Source organism: Typopeltis vanoorti, chromosome 10 (genome assembly GCF_054136105.1).
Source record: "Typopeltis vanoorti isolate ZY-2024b chromosome 10, IOZ_Tvanoo_1.0, whole genome shotgun sequence".
NCBI lineage: Eukaryota > Metazoa > Arthropoda > Arachnida > Uropygi > Thelyphonidae > Typopeltis > Typopeltis vanoorti.
This window is the reverse complement of record NC_143558.1, coordinates 8,429,273-8,452,013: the sequence shown is the minus strand read 5'-3', so window position 1 is coordinate 8,452,013 and position 22,741 is coordinate 8,429,273. Positions and strand designations below refer to the sequence as shown.

The following is a 22,741-nucleotide window of genomic DNA, read 5'->3' as shown; positions in this document are numbered from 1 at the left end:
TTTCCATGGATGGCCCATAATTCTCCCATTACCAGACCTGTTCTGAAAAATTTCCTCTGAATTAATCTTGTAAAAACCCTTCAGTAATTTGAATGTTGTCTCAACCATATCACCCCCTTTTCTGCATATCAACCAATTTCTGTAACCCACAGTTCTTCAATCTGTTCTCGTAAGGTTCAATCCATAGACCAGCTATCATCTTAGTCACTTGCCTCCTCCCCATCAAGAAAAAATCCTGGCACCCAGATCTGGGCACAGTAGTCAAGATGGGATTTTATTACGGCTCGATAAAGAGGAACAATAACTTGCTAGTCTCTGCTTGTCAAAATATTCTTTAGTAACAAAGTGATCTGATGAGCTGATTTAGCCACTTTTGCAATGTACCCCCTAAACTTCAACTCCCTGTCCACCAACACTCCCAAATCCCTGGCCTCGTCAATCTCCTGGAGTACATCATGTGGGAGGCTTAATGGATTTTTTGCAACACTCAAAAAGGATTAAAATAGAATTTAATACTTCCTATATTTCGTCCTAGTCACTAGGACATCTACGGGGATTACAAAAACAATTAATGTAACATATACACAAATAACAAACAATACTAAGCCCAACCACGTGGGTGACACTAAAGTCCTATCTAGGTAGAGCGCCCTCTAAGGGCAGTAGTAGGTGGCCTGGAATGTAAGGGGGGAATTCTGGTGATGAGTGTTTCCCAAATCTTCGGAAGCTTAATGCAACCGTATTTATGGAGATTTGGTTGGTTTTTGAGAGCTGCTGCTGCTTCTAAGAAAAGTCTCTCTTTCTTGAATTTGCTGTGGTGGAGCATGGTGGTTTTCTTCCATGATACCCTGTGGGTGGTGTCCAAAACATGGTCAGCCAAGCCTGAATGGCCATAGTTGTGTTTGAAGATGTAAGACTTGCGTTCTTCTAGACGGATGGATGCTGATCTGCCTGTCTGTCCAAAGTACGCCAGCTTACAGGAACAGGGTACTTTGTAAACTCCAGGCAGAGAGAGAGGAGGGAGCTTATCTTTCATAGAACGGATAAGGGTAACAAGTTTGCGGTGGGGCTTATATGCTGTGTGTAGGTTGTACTGTTTTAGTATCTTGGCTATTTTTTCGGATGTGCCACGGATGTAGAGTATGGTGATGGCATTTTTAAAATCTTGTTGACGAGAAGGACGGGGAATGGGGGAGGAGTTGATTATTTTTTTGATACTGTGATCGCTGTAGCCATTGGAGAGGAAAGTGCTGTGTATGTGGTTAAGCTCAGTAGTGAGGGCGGTTCCTTTGTGGGCTCTCTTGGTAAGAGTTTTAATAATGCCATATTGTTGAGAGGGGTGGTGGCGGGAGAGTTTGTGAATGTATCTGCCTGTGTGTGTGGGTTTTCTGTATACGGTGAATGTAAGTGTATCATTAAATCTCAATAAATACGGTTGCATTAAGCTTCCGAAGATTTTGGAAACACTCATCACCAGAGTTCCCACCTTACATTCCAGGTCACCTACTACTGCCCTTAGAGGGCGCTCTATCTAGATAGGACTTCAGTGTCACCCACGTGGTTGGGGTTAGTATTGTTTGTTATTTGTGTATATGTTACATTAATTGTTTTTGTAATCCCCGTAGATGTCCTAGTGACTAGGACGAAATATAGGAAGTATTAAATTCTATTTTAATCCTTTTTGAGTGTTGTAAAAAATCCATTAAGCCTCCAACATGATGTCCTCACAGCACTTAAGCCTCTACACACGTATTCCTGGAGTACAGTTCCATCAATGTGGTATACTGCTGCTATTCTTTTCACCCCAAAATGCATAACCTTACACTTTGCCACATTAAACTGACATCCATTCTCCTTAGCCCAGTCTTCCAATCTATCCAAATCATCCAGCAAAATTTTGACATCATCTGCATTCACTATTGCTCTACCCAACTTTGCATTATCAGCCAATAAATAAATGAACAGTTCCTCTCAGATCCTTTTCTATATCATTAATGAACAAATTAAATAGCAGTGGTCCATGACCAGAACCCTGTAGCACACCACTAGTCACAGGCCTTCTTTTGGACTCTACTCCTAAATAAATTACTCTGATATCTCTCCATCAACCACCTTCCTATCCATCTCACCACACCTATATCCATTCCCATGTGTTGGTTTACTGATTAGAATTCCATGTGGTATCCTGTCAAATGCCTTAGCAAAGTCCAGCAGTATCACTGTAAACCCATTACCCTTATCCAGTTCAGCTGTCACTGTACTATAAAATGTGAGCAAGTTACTGAGGCATGATCTACCCTTAACAAAACCATGCTCTTCCCCCCCCCCCCATACAGTATCCCATTTTCATCTATCCATTCCTGTATTTTGCTCTTGACTACTTTCTCCAAAACCTTGACAATGACTCCTGATATGCTGATCAGTTGGTAATTTGCAACAGCAGTCTTGGAACCTCCTTTATGCAATGGAACTATCTTGCCCTCTTTCCACCCCCTTGGGACTAACCCAGAGCTGAGACTTAAATTAAACAATATGGTCAAGGGCACTGACAATTCCATTGCCGTTTCACGTAAGACTTGAGCTGGTATACCATCTAATCCCACAGATGTATTTACATTAAAGTTCTATAATATACTATTCACCTCAATTCCTGTATAAGCCATTGGTTCCCCTCATTCTTGCAAAGTGTTTGCTTAGTAATTCTACTATTTCAACTGATTCAGTTACCTCCCTAACATCGGCATTCCTTAAAATCATTCTGCCATAGACATTTTTTCTTTTACTTGCAGCACATCGAAAGAACTGTTTGGGATTCTCTTTAGCCATTGCTAATTTTCTTTCATAATCTGCTTTTGCTTGTCTTACCACACTAGTTACCCTTCTCACCTGTGCTTTGTACTGTTTGTATGTCTGCAGGTCACCTTTCTCCTTAAACTCCCTCCACAATTGTTTCTTTTTTTGCAGTTCAAGCTTAATGGTGTTATTCATCCATTTAACTCCCATTTGATTTACTCTCTGGACTCTAGGTATGCAGCCAGCCATTACCTCCTTCAAATGCTCCTTTACCACTTCCCATGCACTATCAACATCGAGCCCTTGTAGTTTTACATGCCATGACACCGATCCAAGCAATCTCCTAAGCTTGTCATATTTACCAGCCTGGTAATTCCACATGTACCCTGTCTTAATTAAAAATTCCACACATTTAGACACCTTCCAGGCCAAGACCTTATGATTACTCTCACCAATTGGTGGCAACGTGGTCATATTCATTCACATTCTCAGATACAATTACTAGGTCGAGCACTCTCGAACCCCTAGTATAGTCCATCACATGTTGTCTCAGGTAGTTATTCCTTAGTAACTGCATAAAATCCATTTCCTTCCTCCCGTGCGTCCTCTCCTCCTTCCAATCAATGTTACCATAGTTGAAATCCCCCATAATAATTACCTGTCCTCCACTATCGAGTCTATTTGCCTATGAATACTATCTCCATCATCTACTCCATCACCTGGTCTATAGCAGCACCCAACTGTATATTTTGTTCTGGTGGCCTCAATCTCACACCAGATAGCCTCAAATGTACTATTTTCACTATCCAGTAGTTGAACTTCTATTCTCTTTGGCTGCAGTTCATCAGCTATCATCAATAATACTCCCCCCTCCCCCATTCCTTTCTCTCTGTCTTTCCTGACCACACTATACCTACCCTTCACATTCTATCCCACTAACTATATCATCTTCAGTTAGCCATGTCTCAATAATGGCAATAACCTGTGGCCAGGAGGAGCCAACCAAGGCCAAAAATTCCTCCTCCTTGTTCCTAATACTCCTGGCATTAATATACATAAAGCGCAAAAGCCCCCCTAGTCCCACCCTTATCTTGACATACTAACTATCCCATTCTGGTTTGTTGTCCTTCGTACTAACTCAGGCATATTATATACATTCTTACACTCAACTGCCTCACTGATGTCTGCATATCCACTCAACGCGTCCCCCCCCCCTCTAAAAGCTCCAGTTTCCCTGATTCTGCACATCCACTTTCACTTCATTCAGCAACTTTCTCCAGTCTCTGCACACCAAATCCATTTAGATGCAAACCATTCTTCTTGTATAAGTCCTTTTACCCATCAAACTCACTCCACACCACTCCTCCTGCATAACCTGCATATAGAGTCATTTGCAATTATGGCCCACCTTCTGAACTCTACTCTGTATTACTGCAGCAACAGACTCACTATCTTAACTCTCTCACTCTTTTCTTTTGCTACATCCAGTAATACTTTCAAGTCCCCTCTCATAGCAAATTTTTCACCTTTTAAATCATTCATTCCAGCCACTACTATCATTTTTTTCAACCCTATGCCTTGGTGCTCTAATAGCCTCACTTACATCATAAATTTTTGCACCCGGAAAGCACGATTTTGTCAAACAATCATTTATTACAACTTTTACTATTGAATCACCATACAACACTCGCTCCTTAATTTTTCTTTCACTCCTGATCATTTTTCTTATTACGCACTTGTTTCTTTTTGTTAGCTGATCCACTCGGTAGGCATTTTTGTAATCGCTCTAGGTGCAGCTTTGCCCTATGTATCACTCCATGCAACCAAGCTATCTCCTCATTGCAGCTAACTCATTTTTTTTTTATCAGTCAAACCCACTGTACTTTTACTCTCACTTTCAACCTCACTCTCAATGATATCTGGCACTACATCACAATTTTCTATCGCATTCTGACTTTCATCCACTACATCAATCTCCTGAGACACACTTCAGATTCTCGCTTTCATGACACTTTCCCACCCCAACACTCTCAAACCAAACTCCAGCCACACTCAGTAAACCATACATCCTGCAGACTTTACACTGGACTAACTCTCTTTGATTAAATTTCTCTGTAGATGTTACCAATTTCTTATATTCATCTCTTAACATCACCTTACCATAATTAATCATTCTTTTTTCTACTTTCCACATATCAAAAAATTCACAAGGTTTTTTCTTGGCCTGCTAACTTCTGCTCGTACTGCACTTTTGTTGTCTCCTTTCCAACTGAGTCACTCTCCTGATCTGCTCTCTATACTCTTCATGCAACTGATTATTAGCATTATTCATCTTGTGCTGCCTCCAAAGTGTTTTCTTCTTCAACATTTCATCCTCAACCCTCTCATTCATCCATTTTACACCTACCTTATTCAGACTTTAGACCTTTGCAATACATTCACATATGATACTATTATTTATTTCTTTGCCAGTTCCCAAGTAGCATTTATTTCCTCACTGCTCAACTCCTTATTCCCTATTATAGCTCCAAGCTATCTCTTAAGCTTGCCATAATCACCAGCCTTGTACTTCCACATATCCTTTCCTCACAGAAGTCTTCATAGGGCTAGCTACAACGCAGATGATCACTTCATATTTACTCTCATCAACTGGAGGGAAGTGTGAAACCCCACTCATAATTACATACTCTGATGAAATGATCCGATCTAAAACTCTTGATCCTTGCATGCTCTCCTTTACATGCTACTATCTCAGACAGCATGTAAAGGAGAGCATGTCACTGTACAAAATATCTACCAAGTTCCCAATAGCTGTCGCTCAAGAACTCGAGAAATTCATTTTCCTTATTCCCAAATGCTATCTCTTCATTCCAATCTATACAGCCATAATTAAAATCATCCACAACAATCACCCTTCCCTTGTTCAATAACCCAAGTTGCTCATACATATCTTCAGCATCACTACCCTCCACATTCCCAGGCCTATAGCAACATAAAACTATATTATTATTATTATTACATAACACCTCCAGGGAGTCCAAAGACTCATCGAGGGAGGATACCTACTTTACAACTCTCCGTTTCCACCACTCCACCAACTGCGACTACCTTCATCATCTACACCAATGCCATCTACTGCTGACCACCACCACCAACACTAGAATTTTCACAGACCAACATCCATGCCGGGATTCGAACCCACAACCTTTTGGCTGGAGAGCGGAGGTGCTAACCACTCGGCCAACCAGGCTGGCTTATATATCTCTTCCTGTCAACCTCCACCTCACTGCCTCAAAATCATTGCTACTATTTCCTGTTTTTCATGTCTACCTTATGTGGACATAATTCCCCTGCTATCATCAGCAGCACTCCCCCCCTCCCCTCTTGTCCTTTCCATCCTTGTGATACATACTGTACCCATCCATTTCTATTCTCATTAGGATTTCATCTTCATTCAATGATTTTGGGGTGAATAAATTAAATCAACAAAATAATTTCATCTCCCTTATTTTTGATACTCCTGGTATTTGTAAATAAACACAGCAGTTCACTTTTTTAGGTCTATAATCAGTCCTATCCAAGCTACTTGTTGGTTGCGATTTCCTCACCACACCTGCCATTGCCCAATCACCTTTACCACAAATATTCACAAGTTCCCTGTGATTGCCACCTTTCTTATTTTGGACAAATTGGACATTCCATGGAAAAAATATTACAAGAGCATTAATTCTTATTTTTAATAAATATGAGAAATCTGGCCTAGCACAACATGGAATTAACACAAACCACAGAATTTTCTAATCTAGAACACACTTAATTCATCAATGCTACTTCAAGTTCAAACTTTATCAAAAATCTGGAAAAGCCTCATTCTCATGAAGACATCAATATTTTTTTTCAATATATCATCATCAGCTATTGTCAATCCATTGTTGGAAAGGCCTTCATCCAGCATAGAAGTACTGGATTGGATTCCTCTCGTGGAATCCAAATCAGTACTTCTTTTGTCCATCATTGATCTTGTCTTTGATCCAGTCCATTGCCACTTCAGGTGATTCACTCTTCTTATGATGTCAGAGACTTTGGTTTGATTTTTTATCCACGTATTCCTTTCCATACTAAATTGTATTGTTCTTAATTTTTGAATTTCCTTTGCATTTAGTGTTCAGGTCTCACAGCCATATGTCAATACAGGAAGAATACATTGGTTAAAAACTTTTCTCTTCAGGCATAATGGTAGTTGGCTTTTGAATAATGAATGTAATTTTCCAAATGCTTTCCACCCAAGAATCGTGCATCTTTTAATTTTGTTCATGATATTTTATTCCATTGATATCTGTTGTCCTAAGTATGTGTAACGATCTACTTTAATTTCATCATTACTGCTTTTTATTATTTTTGGTTGGACATAGCTATTGAACATAACTTAGGTCTCCTTTAGGTCAGTTGTTTTGCTAGCAATTTGGAGTTCATGGATACGAGTCTGTAATTCATGCGCAGTTGAAGTAAAGATAACTATGTCATCTGCGAAGAGTAAAAGGCTTAATATCTTCCATTTATCTTCAGACCTTTCTCATCCCAATCAAGAAGTTTGAATATTTCTTCTAGGCATGCTGTGAATAATTCTGGAGATATTGTGTCACCCTGTCTTATACCTTTTCTGTATTTCTACAGTAGAGATATTGAAATGAACTGCTGCTGTGGCATTAGTGTATGCTGATTTGATGGTCCTGATCTATAGCTCCTCCTCCACTTGTTGGTTTCATAATGCTTTAAGTATTGCACAAGTTTTTACTGAATCAAAGGCTTTTTCATAATCAATAAAACCAAGACATAATGGTAACTGATATTCATTACATCGTTCAATAATCTGTTTTACAACTTGAATATGGTCCATTATACTAAAGCCACTTCGAAAGCCCACCCGTTCTTTTGGTTGTGCTAAGTCTAGAGTTGTACAAAGCCTATTCACTAAGACTTTTGTAAACACTTTGTAAAATAAACCACCGATAGTAGACTGATGGGTCAGCAGTTCATCAAGTCTTCTATGTCACTTTTTTATGTATCAGAATTAGGGTAGCCTTCTTCCATTTTCTTGGTACATCATTTTTCTTCAGACATAAGGTAAATAGTTTTGCTAAGATTTTGTAGATTATTTCTCCACCTGCTTTTAGAAGTTCAGCTATAACTCCATCCTCACCTGCAACTTTTCCATTTTGCAAGCCATGGATGCTTCGCATAACTTCTAGCAGAATCTGTGGTACTTTAGCTATTTCATAATTGTTTTCTTCTTCTTTATTTAACTTATCATCCTGATATAATACTGAGTAAAATTCTTCAATTCCTTTTGCTATAGCATATCTATCTCTGGTTATGGTCCCATTTTGTAGTTTGACTGCAACTATTTGTTTATTGCTGTTTGGATTTTTTGAGATTATGGTTGTTTTTAATGGTTTGTTGTATGAATTTATAATGTTCTTATTTCTTCTGTGATACGTTTTCTGATCGTTTTGCACAATTCAGTATATTCAATTTTATACTGTAGGTTATTTGATTGTTTCTGTTCTGTGGTACCAGCTATTTCAAGTGAGCATTGCAAAAGGTTTTGAGTGATAATGTCATTACTTTCTGATGGATCAGCATTGTCATCTATAAGATTTTTAAATCTATTGTTTGGTTCACGTTGGAATATATCTTTTTTTTAATGTTAGTTTGTATACATCTATGTTTTGCTTTGATCTTCAAAACATTTTTCTTCTTTCTTTTTGGCAGTTTATTTGAATCGTACCGTGTACCATACAATGGTCACTTCCAATGTTGTTTATAACAGAGCAGTCTAGAAATATGTTTTTCTTATTGCTGAGGATAAAGTCAATTTTACTAGTTTTCCCATTTGGACTTTTCCTTCCTACGCGTTTTTTTCTTGAAAAAAGAATTCATGATGTACAGGTTTTCTTTTTCTGCAAATTCTATTAACCTTGCTCTCTATCATCTCTCATGCCATATCCAAAATTTCCCATTGAAGCAATTCTGAAATGATGTTTTCCTTTATTATAAAATTGGGATACATCATGATAGAAGGCTTCAATTACTTCATCAGTATGACTTACTGTTGGTCCGTACACTTGGATGATCTTAAGGGTGTATATTTTTGAGATTTGGCATGAGAGATGATAGAGAGCAAGGTTAATAGAATTTGCAGAATCCCCCAAGTAAAAAGATCATGCTGCCATTGGAAACTAGACCTTGGAACTTTAAACTGTAAGTCTCTGAGCAGTAAAGCATGGCTAACTGAACTAACTGAAGAGCTAAAGTGACTGAAATGGGATATCCTTAGACTGTGTGAAGTTAGACATAATAGTGAAGAAATTCTTCAATTAAAAAAATGGAGACATGTTGTTCTCCATTTTTTATTAATCATGAATCCAACTCCACTGATTCTTTCCTTATCTTGGCCTCTATAACACAGCATGTCTCCATTTTTTTAATTGAAGAATTTCTTCACTATTATGTCCAACTTCACACAGTATGAGGATGTCCCATTTCAGTCATTTTAGCTCTTCAGTTAGTTCAGTTAGCCATGCTTCACTGCTCAGAGACCTACAGTTTAAAGTTCCAAGGTCTAGGTTCCTAGGTTCCAATGGCAGCATGATCTTGTTACTTGGGGGATTCTTAGCAGCTTCATATTTAACTGCTAATATTTAATTGGTAATTTAATAATAATTGGTAGTAACAATCTGGCCTCTGGGAAATGAAGGCCATTTTTTTTTCTGTTTGATTCATCTTGGAAGATCATCATCATCAAATTCCTGCCATGTACCCTCAAGGGGTGTACAGGATATGACAGTACTACATGAAAAAATTACATCATTACTAACTTCCTATCTACAATTTTCCTCCAAATCAGTCTGTTACTTGTCAAGACTCCAACATTATCAGATCTTATATTTCTATCGTCTAAGGCACTTTGTACCGTATCAATCCACCTATATCTTGGTCTTCCTCTGGGTCGTTTATCTGCCAACATGGCAGAGAACACTTGTTTTGCTAATCTTTCCTCTCCCATTCTATTTAAGTGACCATACCATCTGATATTAGCTCTGCTAATGCATTCCTGGATGCTGACAATGTCAAGTTTTCCTAACATCCTCATTTTTAATATGATATTGCCATCTGATCACACCTCTAATCTTTCTCAGGACTCTCATATCTGCGGTCTCTAGTCTTTGGTCAAGTGTTTTATTTCTGACCTAGCTCTCAGATCCATAAGTTAAAACTGGTTTGAACAGTGTCTTGTATACAGCTAATTTAGTGTTCTGACTTATTTCTCTCTTATTCCATATGAATTTATTCAATTGACTTCCCACCATACCAGCTTTGCTGATTCTGTTGTCTATTTCTATATTTAATTTACCATCTTCACTAAAAATTGTGATTAAGTAGCTGAAATGTTTTACTTGTTCCACAGGTTCTCCATTCACAACACAGTTGACATTTTCAATGATTCTGCCTATTTTCATTGTCTTTGTCTTTTTATTGCTGACCTTCATACCATATCTATTACAACAGCTATTCAATTTAGTCAGAGAATCTTGCAGACTCGTAGCGGATTTATTTAGAAGTATAACATCATTTGCATAAAGCAAAGAGCTGACATTAACATCTCCAATTTTGATATCAGGTTTAATACCACTTTCCTTCATAATGTGATCCATATAGATAATGAATAACAGAGGGGATAATGTACATCCTTGTCTCACACCAGATTTAACATTAAACCATCTTCCTGTACTTCCTTCAATTCTAACTGCTGACTTACAACTCAAATAAAGACTAAGTATTGCTTGATATAATGCCCCACTGACACCATATAACTGCAGCGTATTGAATTGCTTCTCTCTTGGCACCTTGTCATATGCCTTTTCCAAATCGACAAAACTTAAATACAGATCTTTGTTATATTCCCATGCTTTCTCGACTATTTGTCGTAAAGTGAAGATCTGATCCTGACAGCCTCTATTTGGCCTGAATCCAGCTTGTTCTTCACCAAGCTTTTCTTCCACAATTCTTCTCAACCGTTTCTCAAGTATACTTGCATAGATCTTGCCAGGAACACTCAGTAGGGAAATACCTCTGTAATTCTCACATTCCATTTTATTTCCCTTTTTATACATGGGTACTATGAGAGCTCTACTCCAATCATCGGGAATTCGTCCCTCTGTCCAACCCTTCTGAACTATGCAGTGCAGCCACTGTAAGACTTTTATACCACCATACTTCAGCATTTCTGGTCGAATATCATCTACTCCTGCTGCCTTTCCACATTTCAAGCATTGATGGCTTTTTCTACTTCAAGTATGGATATGTATTCCTGACTGCATGCCTGGTCAGTGTTTTTTATCACTGTGCTGTCATCACTGCTCGTTTCATTTAGCAGTTTTTCAAAGTAATTACTCCATACTTCAAGGATATCTTTTTCTCCTGTTTTCATGTCACCTTTATCATCTCTTACTCCTTTTACAGCACTCTTTCCTCCATTCCTAAGCTTCTTCAACAACCTCCAGAATGTTTTGCCACCTTCTTGATATTTATTTTCTATATTCTTGCCAAAGTCCTCCCATGACTTTTGTTTAGCTAGTTTTACACACTGTTTAGCTTTCTTACATTTGTCTCTGTATTCTGTAAGAGTAAAAGCTGACTTATTTGCCAGGAACTTTTGATATGCTTTCTTCTTTTCCTGTACTGCCTCTTTAACTTCCTGTGTCCACCAGGGAGTTCTGATTTTTTTATCCTTGCACACAACCTCACCACATGCCTCTCTGGCAGAATCAATCAATGTTTTCTTCAGAATTTGCCAGTGAATAATCTTTCAATAATCTTTCTGTATTTTAGTCTACAGTTCACATCTGAGAGCTGCTCAACTTTTATTTGCTTTAAAACTTTCTTACATGTTATTCTTTTCAATATGAAATTCAATTTTATCCTGCGCAAGACTAAATAGTGATCACTTCCAATTTCAAATCCTCTGTACACTCTGGTGTCCTGCACCAGGGAGAAAACATCACTATCAACAATAACATAGTCAATGAGACTTTTCTTATTCCTAGCCTCTTCTCTCCATGTGAATTTGTGCACATTTTTATGTTGGAACATGGTGTTAGTAATAACCAGTCCATGTCCTGAGCAGAAATCCAACAGATATTTGCCATTATTATTAGCTTTGCTCTTTTCTCCAAATTTTCCCAAAATATTTTTGTATGTCTCACAATCATTTCCTACTCTGCTATTTAGATCCCCAACAAGGACCAACTTTTCCTTTTTCATTGTGTCAGTTGCTTTTTCCAGAGCGTCAAAAAATTCCTCCACTTCTACCTTAGTAGAACCTTCTGTGGGACCATAGGCACAAATAAGTCTCATTATCCAGTTTCCCATTCTCATATTTGCCAACATTACTCTACTTGAGACTGACTGCCATTCAAGAAGATTAGCCTCGTATTTTGTGTTGAATACTATGGCTACTCCTTCTTTTCCTTGATTGTCATTGCCTGAATATAACATTTTGTATTTATTGCTCAGAAAGATCTCACCAGTTTTGGTCTTTTTTGTTTCAGTCACCCCTATTATGTCAATCTGGTACTTATCTAATTCCTCGGCTAGCTCCATTTCTTTGCCATTCATTCTTATGTTGATAGTACCGATCTTTAACTCTGGTGATGTTGAGTTGGGGTTTGTTTTCAGATTTGTTCCAGTAGCTGACTTTTCGCTGTTCGCCCTGGTTCCCTGGCGAAAACAACGGGGGTCTTGTTTAACCGGGCGACGCCCCAGCCGGCATGAAATTTTGTCATGTTGTACCATCATTTTTTATTTTGGTTTAACCAATAAGAATACAATTTGGTCGGCTAAATCCCAAATTGCCAGCCCATCCTCGTTCGTTCAGTATCAAAGTAGATACCCAACAGGGTGCACCACGAGAAGGTGAGGATTGGACATTAGGTCAGAAGCCCTGGTCGGTTCTCTGCATTCCTTTAAAGGCTATGTGGAGGTCTCCTCTCAGTTATACAGCTTTGACCCTTAAGCACCCCATCTTGGAAGATTGGGCCATAAATTTACCACACTGGCCTGTTGCAGGTTGGTGAATGGCAATATTTTCACATGGGATCACCAGTCCCAAAACCACTGGTCTACGACTCGTTATTCAATATATTCAGAGCTGCCCTGATATCCAATGGATGGTAGTCAGGGTTTCCCTATATATATATATATATATATATATATTGCATTGTTCCTTTTATAACATCCATGCAGCTGGTACTACCTTGTATCTAACCTTTCTGCTACTCATGATGACCTGTAAATTTCAGGTTAAAATATCTGGAAATTAAAGTTTATTATTTTATTTCTTTGAGTGCAAGTGTAATCTTGTCTAACAATTATGTCACAAGTATCTTTGAAGCATCAATTTTCATTAACATTATCAATAACTTCAATAAAATCAATCTTCCTTATACTTCTGATGTAAAAAAAACTATTTGAGATTTCATTTGTCCTGCTTGGCTAATTTCCTTTCATAATCTAATTTTGCCTTACTTACCCAAGTGATCACCCTTCTTGCCTGTGCCTCTTACTGCTTGTGAACTATGTAATCATTTTTCTCCTTATATACCCTCCATAATATTCTTTTTTTCCCCTCCCATATTCTGCTTAACGATGATAATCCATCCAACTCCTGTCTGATTTATCTTTCTGACCTTTGATTTACAGTTTGATATTGCTTCCTTCAAACATTACCTTGTAGATTCATATGCTCTATCAGTGCTTCAAGCTGCCTACTAAGTTTGTCATCGTCAAACCTGTGCTATAGTTTGAGCACTAGATAGCAAATAGCACTAAAAGAAATCCTAGGGAGCTTTTGCGGTGCATGGCCAGTAGAAGGAAGAATGATTAGGGGAGGATGATAAGCACTGAGGAGGATATAGTATAGGTGGTTGATGAGCAATATATTAAAGTATTCCATCCTTGTGATTGTAACATAATACAGAACTTAGAGCAGTGAGAATGGGGAATGAACCAATGATGATGAGTGAGCAGAAGGTATATGAGGAATTGAGTAAACTTGATGTAAACAGGGCCATGGGACTTGATGATATATCTTGAGGGAATGTTACAGAGTAACAACAGCTTTAACATACATGTTTTAACATAAGTCTCAGTTTAGCCCAGGTTCCAAAGTAGTGGAAAGATGGCAAAATTGTTCCGCCTCATAAAAGGGGTGATAAGACTAAGGCTTTGAATTATAGGCCAATCTGCCTGTCTGAAGTTGTGGTCAAGGTGTTGGAGTAGCATGAGGACAAGGATTCAGAACTGGGTTGACAGCAGTAGAATTCTCTTTAATAGACAGCATGGGTTTGCAAAAGGAAGGTTGTGTTTTAGCAAACTGCTTAAAAAAATTGTTATAACAATGTAACGAATGCATTGTACAACGGGGATGCATATACAGCAGTATACTTCGATTTTGCAAAGGCTTTCGATAGATTGCCACATGACAAACTAGTAGTTAAAATGGAACAGATGGGGTTGGATTGGAGATTGGCTGCCTGATAGGTATCAGCCGGTTATGTATGGAAGGAGTGATATCCCAGAAAAGGAGAGTCATTAATGGTGTGCCCCAGGGGACTGTTTTGGACCACTGGAAAGGGCTTAAATGTGATGTACAGTTGTTTGCAGATGATGCAAAGTTGGGGAGTATTATGAGAAGTACAGCAGATATTGTAACTTTACAAGAGGACCTAAATAGACTGTCTGAATGGGCGAGTATGTGGGGATGTCAGTTTAATGTTGCAAAGTAAGGTTGTAAAATTTGGGAAGCAAAGATGGGATGCAGAGTATAGAATTAGTGGGGATATTTTAGAGGAGATGAATGATCTGGGGGTGATGGTGAGTAGGAACTTAAAATTTCATGGACATTTTGCTAACACTGACGTGTAGAAGGAAGGATGTTTTGATTCCATTGTACAAGGCTTTGATGAGGCTGCATATGGATTACTGTGCACAGATTTGGTCGTCAGGTTTTCAAAAGGATGATGAGATGTTAGAGAGGGTTCAGAAATGATTGACTAAGTTGGTTTGTGGTGTGGTCTCTGAAATATGGAATATGAGGACAGATTGAGAGAATGCAAATTACAGAACCCAGTGGATAGAAGGAAGAGGGGAGACATGATTGAGACATATAAGTTGGTAAGGGGTAATTACCAGATTGATGTGGGTGAGATTTTTCATAGAATATCTGGAGATGGGGAAGAACAAAACCATCCCTGGAAGCTGTATAAGGTAGGTGTGAGCAAGGGAGTGAGAAGTGGATTTTTTGCATGGAGAGTGGTGGGTGATCGGAATGAATTACCTGAGAGTGTGGTGAATGAAGGGACAGTGAATGCATTTTAAGTCGAGGTATGATGAGCTGTGTGCATGTGAGAGGGAGATCTCCCACAATGAGTCTCGACTCCATGGAGGTTTATTGATGATAATAATAGTTTTTATTCTTAAATGAAAATTCTACATTTCGTAAACATTTTAAGTCCAGATTGCATGGCAACTTTTCTGAGTCAGAGACAATGCAACTATCTTGGTTATGAACAGATACTCTGATGCAATTTACATTTCCCTAACTTCTCTAAATAACCAGTGTTCTGATATTGCTTTGATTACTTTTTTTTTTTTTTTAATAGCAATCTGATAACCACAAGAATTTGTTTAACCTACAACTTATTAGGCTAAACCTGTATAGGCAGAAAGCTCAGGAGGAAAGGGAAATCCTTGTAAATTTTCAAAAATCTGCAGATTTAACTTTTCTGGAAATACATAAGATGGGAAATCTGTCACAAAGAACAGCAGCAGAACTAATGAATGAAGAGAAAGACAAATTTGTTCTGAATTTGATAATGAACTGATTTGATATTGTTAATAGGGTTGTACAGCTGTAGCACGCGTTTTAACAAATTTGAAGGAGAGAGTGGGAAAATTAATGCTACCAATTCTGGTGCAAGTGACCAACAAAATATTTGGTCAGCAAGCAGCAAAAACTAAATATCTGTGTGAAAGAGAGTGGAGTGAATTAGCGAAAGAGACAGGTTGTTAATCATTTGGTATGTGCTGATAATTTGCTTGCAACTATCTTGAAGTTTAGTATAATCGCAATAGTTGAAAATTTTGATTAAAGCTAGTTGCAACATACACAGTTTTCCCAACATTCTCATTCATATACTAGAGATTAAAATATACCCTCAATGTTGTGAAGTCTAATAACGTAATTTATTTGATCTATGTATATTTTTCTTTCATAAACAGTAAGCGTTTAGGGTAAATAAATTACATTTCAGCATTAATGTTAAACTGTGATATAGTATGAAATGAGAATTTGGTTAGAACTTTGCCTAATATTAAATTCATATATTCATATCATATATCATAAATTCAATGGAGATGTAACATTTTTATTGAAAATATAGCCTCAACGTTGTGAAGTCTAATTTAGTAATATGTTCAATTCCATCTTTCATAAAGATAAGGTTGGGTTTAGGAAAGAATATATTTTTATTTCTACACTTAATATTAAAAAGCATGTGATATGGTTTGTATGATAAAGCTTTGAGTGATTCTGTAAATAAATACCAATTAAGGTTACCGATAAATGAAAAGAATGCTTGGTTACTTTCTTAATGTGCTTCTGAAGAGACCAATGTTTTCTTCCTGAGGCTTACGCAGTATCCCGCTATCAACTAAGGTACGGCGGCAGTTCACAACATCATGATAAAGCTTCTGGCGATCTTCAAATGTCAATTTCACCTAAATATGAAAATACAAAACAAAATTAGATTCAAAGTAAAGATTCAAAAAATAAGCAAGGAATTGTACAACACAACAGATAAAAAATAATGGAAATATGGAGTTCTTATTTTTATAGAGACCTATACACAGGCAAAGAAACAGATACAGATCTTTTAAATTTAGATGAGGTAGACACAGAACCACATATCATAACAGAAGAATTATGAAAAGTCCTGAAGTCAGCAAAAAATAATAAAAGTCTTGCAGAGGATGGTACATTAGCAGAACACATAAAATTATAAGGTTCACAGTTTCATAATGCCACATTGGATATGTTCAATGATACTGTAATAACAGAAAAAAATTCAATGGCATAAATCAATGATTACACAGTCCAACACAATTTTTGCTGACTTTTATATGAGACTTGTTTTTTTACTAATTTGGGTGCACTGATTTCAAATATCAAACCCATTTTTCTCTATTGCTAATTTGTAAGTTTTTGATAGTTTTAAGGAGGCAGTACTATTTAGAGGATCAAAAAAATCGATTTTTTAATATTATTTTCTGAAAGTATGTACTTTTAAAATCTGTTCCTAACTTTTTATCAAGAAATTCGAAAAATTCCCAAAGATATAGCCTATTATTCAAAGCGGTGCGCAGATCAGAATCTGAGCGCTCACTGCTCTCGCTTGTTAGTAAATGAACAAATGCGTAAGAACCTGCAACGGCACGCACTGGCGCTTTGAATGTGAGAGAGGCCGATAATTAGATACATAACTAGTTAACAATATTCATTAAAAATTACAAGAATAGTTATAAAAAAATAGCAATTTTACTTACACGAGTTTCAGGGAATAAATTTTTGTTTGTAGCAATTTCTGCTGTGTGTTCTGTTTTGGCAATCCCTTTGAATACTCCAACTGTAGTCAGGCATCATGTGAAAATCCCATCTTCCTTGGTACTGATCTTCCATAGTTTTTAAGTCTTGATGAAATCTTTCGCCTTGTTCATCGCTTACAGCACCTAAATTCTCGGGAAATCTATCAAGATGACTGTATAGGAAATAAAGCTTTATGCTCATGTTGCAACCTGGGCGCTGGAAATTTTCAAGCATTGTTTCCACTAGATCTTTGTAATTGCAAGCTTTTTTGTTTCCAAGTAAATTATTCGCAACCATCGTAAATGAAGTCCAGGCCTCTTTCTAAATTTCGTTCATAGAGTTGATGAAATTTGGGTCTCTCATTAAAGTTCTAATTTGCGGTCCATCAAATACACCGGCTTTAATTTTTTCATAACTAAGTCGTGGAAATTTTTCACATATGTATTGGAAACAGTCACCTTGTAAATCTAAAGCTTTAACATACTGCTTTATAAGACCTCGTTTGATGTGTAGAGGTGGAAAAATGATTTTTTCTCTGTCGATTAAAGGTTGATTTATGACATTCTGTTCTCCAACATTTAAGGATATTCTAAGAGGCCAATGTTTCTGACTTCAGTGTTGGTTTCTAGCTCGACTATCCCAGAAGCATAGAAAACACGGAAACTTTGTATATCCTCTTTGAAAGCTAAGTAAAAAGTTCACCATTTTAAGATCCACACAGATGATGCAGTTATGGTCTGTATATTTTAATAACTTCAGAACCTTTTTAATGTCCTCATATGTTTTCTTTAAGTGGACTGAACAGCCAATAGGAATTGAGCCATATACATTCCCATTGTGTAGTAAGACACACTTGAGACTTCTGCTTGAACTGTCGATAAATAAACGCCACTCATTTCAGTTAGTAAACCTGACACATTGTTACAGTAAACAAACCCACACTCGTGTTTAAAATATTGTACAAGATTACTTTCCCTGCTATGATAAAAAGTTATCTTCGTATCTTGCTCCAGTAAGTTTTTTTCATTTAATCTTGAAGCTAACAATTCTGATGATTCCTTTGATAGGCCCAAATCTCTTACTAAGTCATTCAATTCCGCTTGAGTAAAATTGCGGTCCAGAACTAGAAATCAAATTTTCATTGTCTAAATCAACATCCGGGTCTTGCTCCTCAAGAACATCTGGCATATCCCGATCATGCTCATTCTCAAGTAAAGGAAGTCCGTTATAAATTGGCACGGCTATTTCATTGGAATGAGCAACTGGCCGAATTGCTGAGTCGAGATCTGGATACACAATTTTTTTCTTATTCTTCTTATTATAACTAGAAGTCTGAACTAAACAAAAATAGCAATCATCTACGTGATTTTTCGGTTCACGCCAAATCACTGGAATGCCAAAAGCTAATTTTTGGCGTTTTCCCTTGCTCCACTGTCGTAAATTTTCTACACATGACTTACACACTTTATTTGGAGCTCATGACTTGTCCTGATCTGCAATTTTTATGTCAAAGTATGCAAAGTATACTTTCTTAACGAAATCAGTGATATTTGTCCTTTGACTGGGAACAGTAAAGCTGCCACAAATGAAGCAGAAGGAATCTACACTATTGACACAATTTCGAGTAGTAGACATGATGTATTTTCTTCACTGCCGACTAACATGCAATTAACAAGACAAAAAAATCAGAGACTTTATTGAAACATTATAAGCGCTCATCATACTTTCACGATCGATTAACGATTGACTGATTTCGATCGTTCTTTGTCCGCTATGACGCATATAGCATTCACTTGTTTTAGGCAGTTGTCATCGCCTACTTTTCATCACCTAAATGTATTAGGTCAGTTATCGGCCTCTCTCACATTCAAAGCGCCAGTACGTGCCGTTGCAGGTTCTTACGCATTTATTCGTTTACTAACAAGCGAGAGCGGTGAGCGCTCCGATTCTGATCTGCACACCGCTTTGAATAATAGGCTATATCTTTGGAAATTTTTCGAATTTGTTGATAAAAAGTTAGGAACAGATTTTTAAAAGTACATACTTTCAGAAAATAATATTAAAAAATCAATTTTTTTGATCCTCTAAATAGTACTGCCTCCTTAAAACTATCAAAAACTTACAAATTAGCAAAAAGAAAATGCCATAGAGGAAAAACCTGATATGATAGAGAAAAATGGGTTTGATATTTGAAATCAGCGCACCCAAATTAGTAAAAAACAAGTGTCAGATCATAATCAGCAGAAAAAAAATTTTTTTTTTGTTGGCCAGTGTTATCTTATATAAAAGCAGCAAGCAATGATATCAAGACCTATAACAATGGTACAAAATTATATAGATTATTCAAAATATAATCACATGATTTTGGATGACACACAGCCATATGAACATGCAGGCTTCAGAGTGAGATTCTCTACAATAGATCATACTTGCACTTTTACTCAAGCAGCAACAGAAAAAAGGTAAATACATATCATCTTCTTGCATATCAATCATTTATAATTTTGAGAAGGATTTAATTCTTTATATCAGTCAGAAATAATAAGCAGCTTAAAACAACAAGCCATCCCACCAAGGTGTATCATGATTATTAAAAACTATATATCTCAATTCAACAGCTGGTATAAAGTGAAAATAGCAGGAAAAGAAATTAGGCATGGAGAGATGAGTGAGGCAAAAGGTCTGCTATCACTCAAATTGTTTGCTTTTTTGCTACAGTAGATAATGTCTGATGGGAGAAAACTATGGAATTAACATCAATGGAAGAAATCTAAATAATTTATGTTTTGTAGATGATAATGTTCTGTTAGGAGGAAAAACAAAGAGCTCAGGAAATGCTAAATTACCTTGACAGAGAAAGCAGGAAAAAAAAAGTTTAAAATTAACTAACACAACTGATTACAAATTCAGATCAAATTGAACTAAAATTAACAGTTTGTGGATGGCTATATTTATCTTGGACAATTAATTAGTTTTAAGGAAAAACAAGATAAAAAATAAATAAAAGAATCACACAAAGCATTTGGGCTGTATAAAGACTACCTGTTAGGAGATTTACCTGCACGTTAAAAAGAAAGCATGTAATATCTTCATTATTCCAGTGTTTCCTATGGAAGTGAGACATGGTCAACACTAAAAAATGTTTAGGAAGACAGGTGCATGTGGCCAAAAGAGCCCTGGAAGAAAGAAAGAATGAAAAAGGGGGATAGAATTAGAACAGAATTAGAAATAATTAGAACAAGAAATAGAAATAATTCAGTACAGGATATTGTGAAGTATCATAACTCACGTAAATAGAGATGGACAAGGAAAGGTATTGCCAAGTTTCACTTGAGATGGTAGAGATTAAGTACAGATAGAAACAACTGGAAAGTTAAAAGGGAGGCTTATATCCAGCAGTGGGTATGTACTGTAGAACAAGAATGGATTCTGCCATCCTGGTCCTGCACGTAGTGCAAGACCAGGCAACTCTTGGTTGGTCTTAAACTACGTGCAGGGTCAGCTAGACTTGCAACACTTGCAGGTGCAAACTTCACTTGTTTGTCTGTTTGCTTACTTGGGAAATGGAGTAAAACGAGGTTTAAAATAGCTTGGTATCTTTAACATTTATTATACCCAAGGTAAAATACGTTCTACATTTATATCTCCTCCTGAGATTTTTATTTAATAAGGTTAAAACACCTTATGGTAACTTGTTCTGGTAAAATACTTATAAGCTCTGTATTACTAAAATCTTGGTATTTCTAGCCTGGCTCCCACTGATGAGATCTCAATAAAGGTCGAAACCGGTCTGGGTAGTGGCCTCTTGCCTTTAATACAAAGCATCATACATCTCCTCCAGGAGACGTGCTTTGCATTAAGGGTAAATATTAAGATTAGTGATCAGAGCTTATTCTACTTTTACCAAGAGTTGCCTTGGTCTTGCACTACGTGCAGGGTCAGCTAGACTTGCAACACTTGCAGGCGCAAACTTCACTTGTTTGTCTGTTTGCTTACTTGGGAAATGGAGTAAAATCAGGTTTAAAATAGCTTGGTATCTTTAACATTTATTATACCCAAGGTAAAATACTTTCAACATAGAGTATACTTTGCAGTTTTTCTCAAACTTTATTTCAGCTGTTATTAATCTTTCTTTGACTTTTTGTTTTATTGTCCAGATTTCACTTCCATACAGTAGGACTGGTAAGGCTAATGTATCTTTTTAGTCTAGTTTGTTTTTGAACTAGGTTAGATTTACCATATTTTCCGGTGTATAAGACACACTTTTTTACCTTAAAAATTCATCTTAAAAATAGGGTGCGTCTTATATAATGAAGGTAAAGATTGTTTCCTCTTTTCAAAGTCATACGCACTCCCTTTTATGTTCCAAGATCTTTGTATGTGGTTAATGGTGCAATCAAATTGATGCGTAACCTTCCCGTGACTTCTAGCACGTCATTGGCTAAGAACGGGGAGTCCCTATTCAAGTTTCATAATATCTTATCCGAGTAATCAGTTACCGATGTTTATCAGTATTGAGATGACGTGTTGAGATATTTTGTGTTAGGTTTTTTTCCAGAAAATTGTATTAAATTTCTTGGGTGCGTCTTATACACCGGAAAATATGGTAAATATAGAGTTCATTACACCTGTTATTTTTAAATATTTCGCAATTTTGAGGTTATATATTTTTCATTTTCATATGTAATCATATGTCCTAGGTAGTTAAATGAATTCATCTGTTCTCAAATCTTGTTATCTATTACTATTTTAGTTCTTACTGGATCTTGTCCTTTAACACTTTCATTGCCAAGCTGAAAATTGGAATTTAGTGTGGTCGGCAAATTTTTTAATTTTTTTTATTTAGTTAGCGATGTCCACGCGATAACGCGTGATCGGCCGTTCGGTGAGGGCTCGCATCGCGCGCTATCGCGTGATTGGCAATGAACGTGTTAAAGGCCATTGTTTTTGATTTTTCTGTTGATATTATCATTCTATAATCTTTGCAATCTCATTTAGATATAAAATGCCTTTCTGTAAGTTATCTTCAGAATTTGTAATTATTATTTGGTCATCGGCAAAAAAGGAGAGTGTTTAAGTTCACAGTAGGAGAAAGTTTAATGCCTCGATGGAAATTTCCATTCCATTTTATTATTTCATTTAAATAAATATTAAAGAGCTGCTGAAAGAGGACGTCCCTGTCAAACTCCTTGATTTCTCTCTCTCTCTCTTGGATATAATAGTTCATAATTTAATCTTATTTGT

The 22,741-nt window shown here is 36.9% G+C and overlaps 1 protein-coding gene across 3 annotated transcripts in view; it reads right to left on the bottom strand.

Moving 5' to 3' along the window:
* Window positions 1–22,741, bottom strand: part of Myo81F (unconventional myosin 81F) — a 454,212-nt gene that overhangs the window by 112,545 nt on the left and 318,926 nt on the right. For all 3 annotated transcript variants that reach the window (XM_090398885.1, XM_090398887.1, XM_090398886.1), the window contains one exon: window positions 16,499–16,632. In XM_090398885.1, the coding sequence (XP_090255011.1) occupies window positions 16,499–16,632 (134 nt within the window). The remainder of the gene's footprint in view (window positions 1–16,498; window positions 16,633–22,741) is intronic.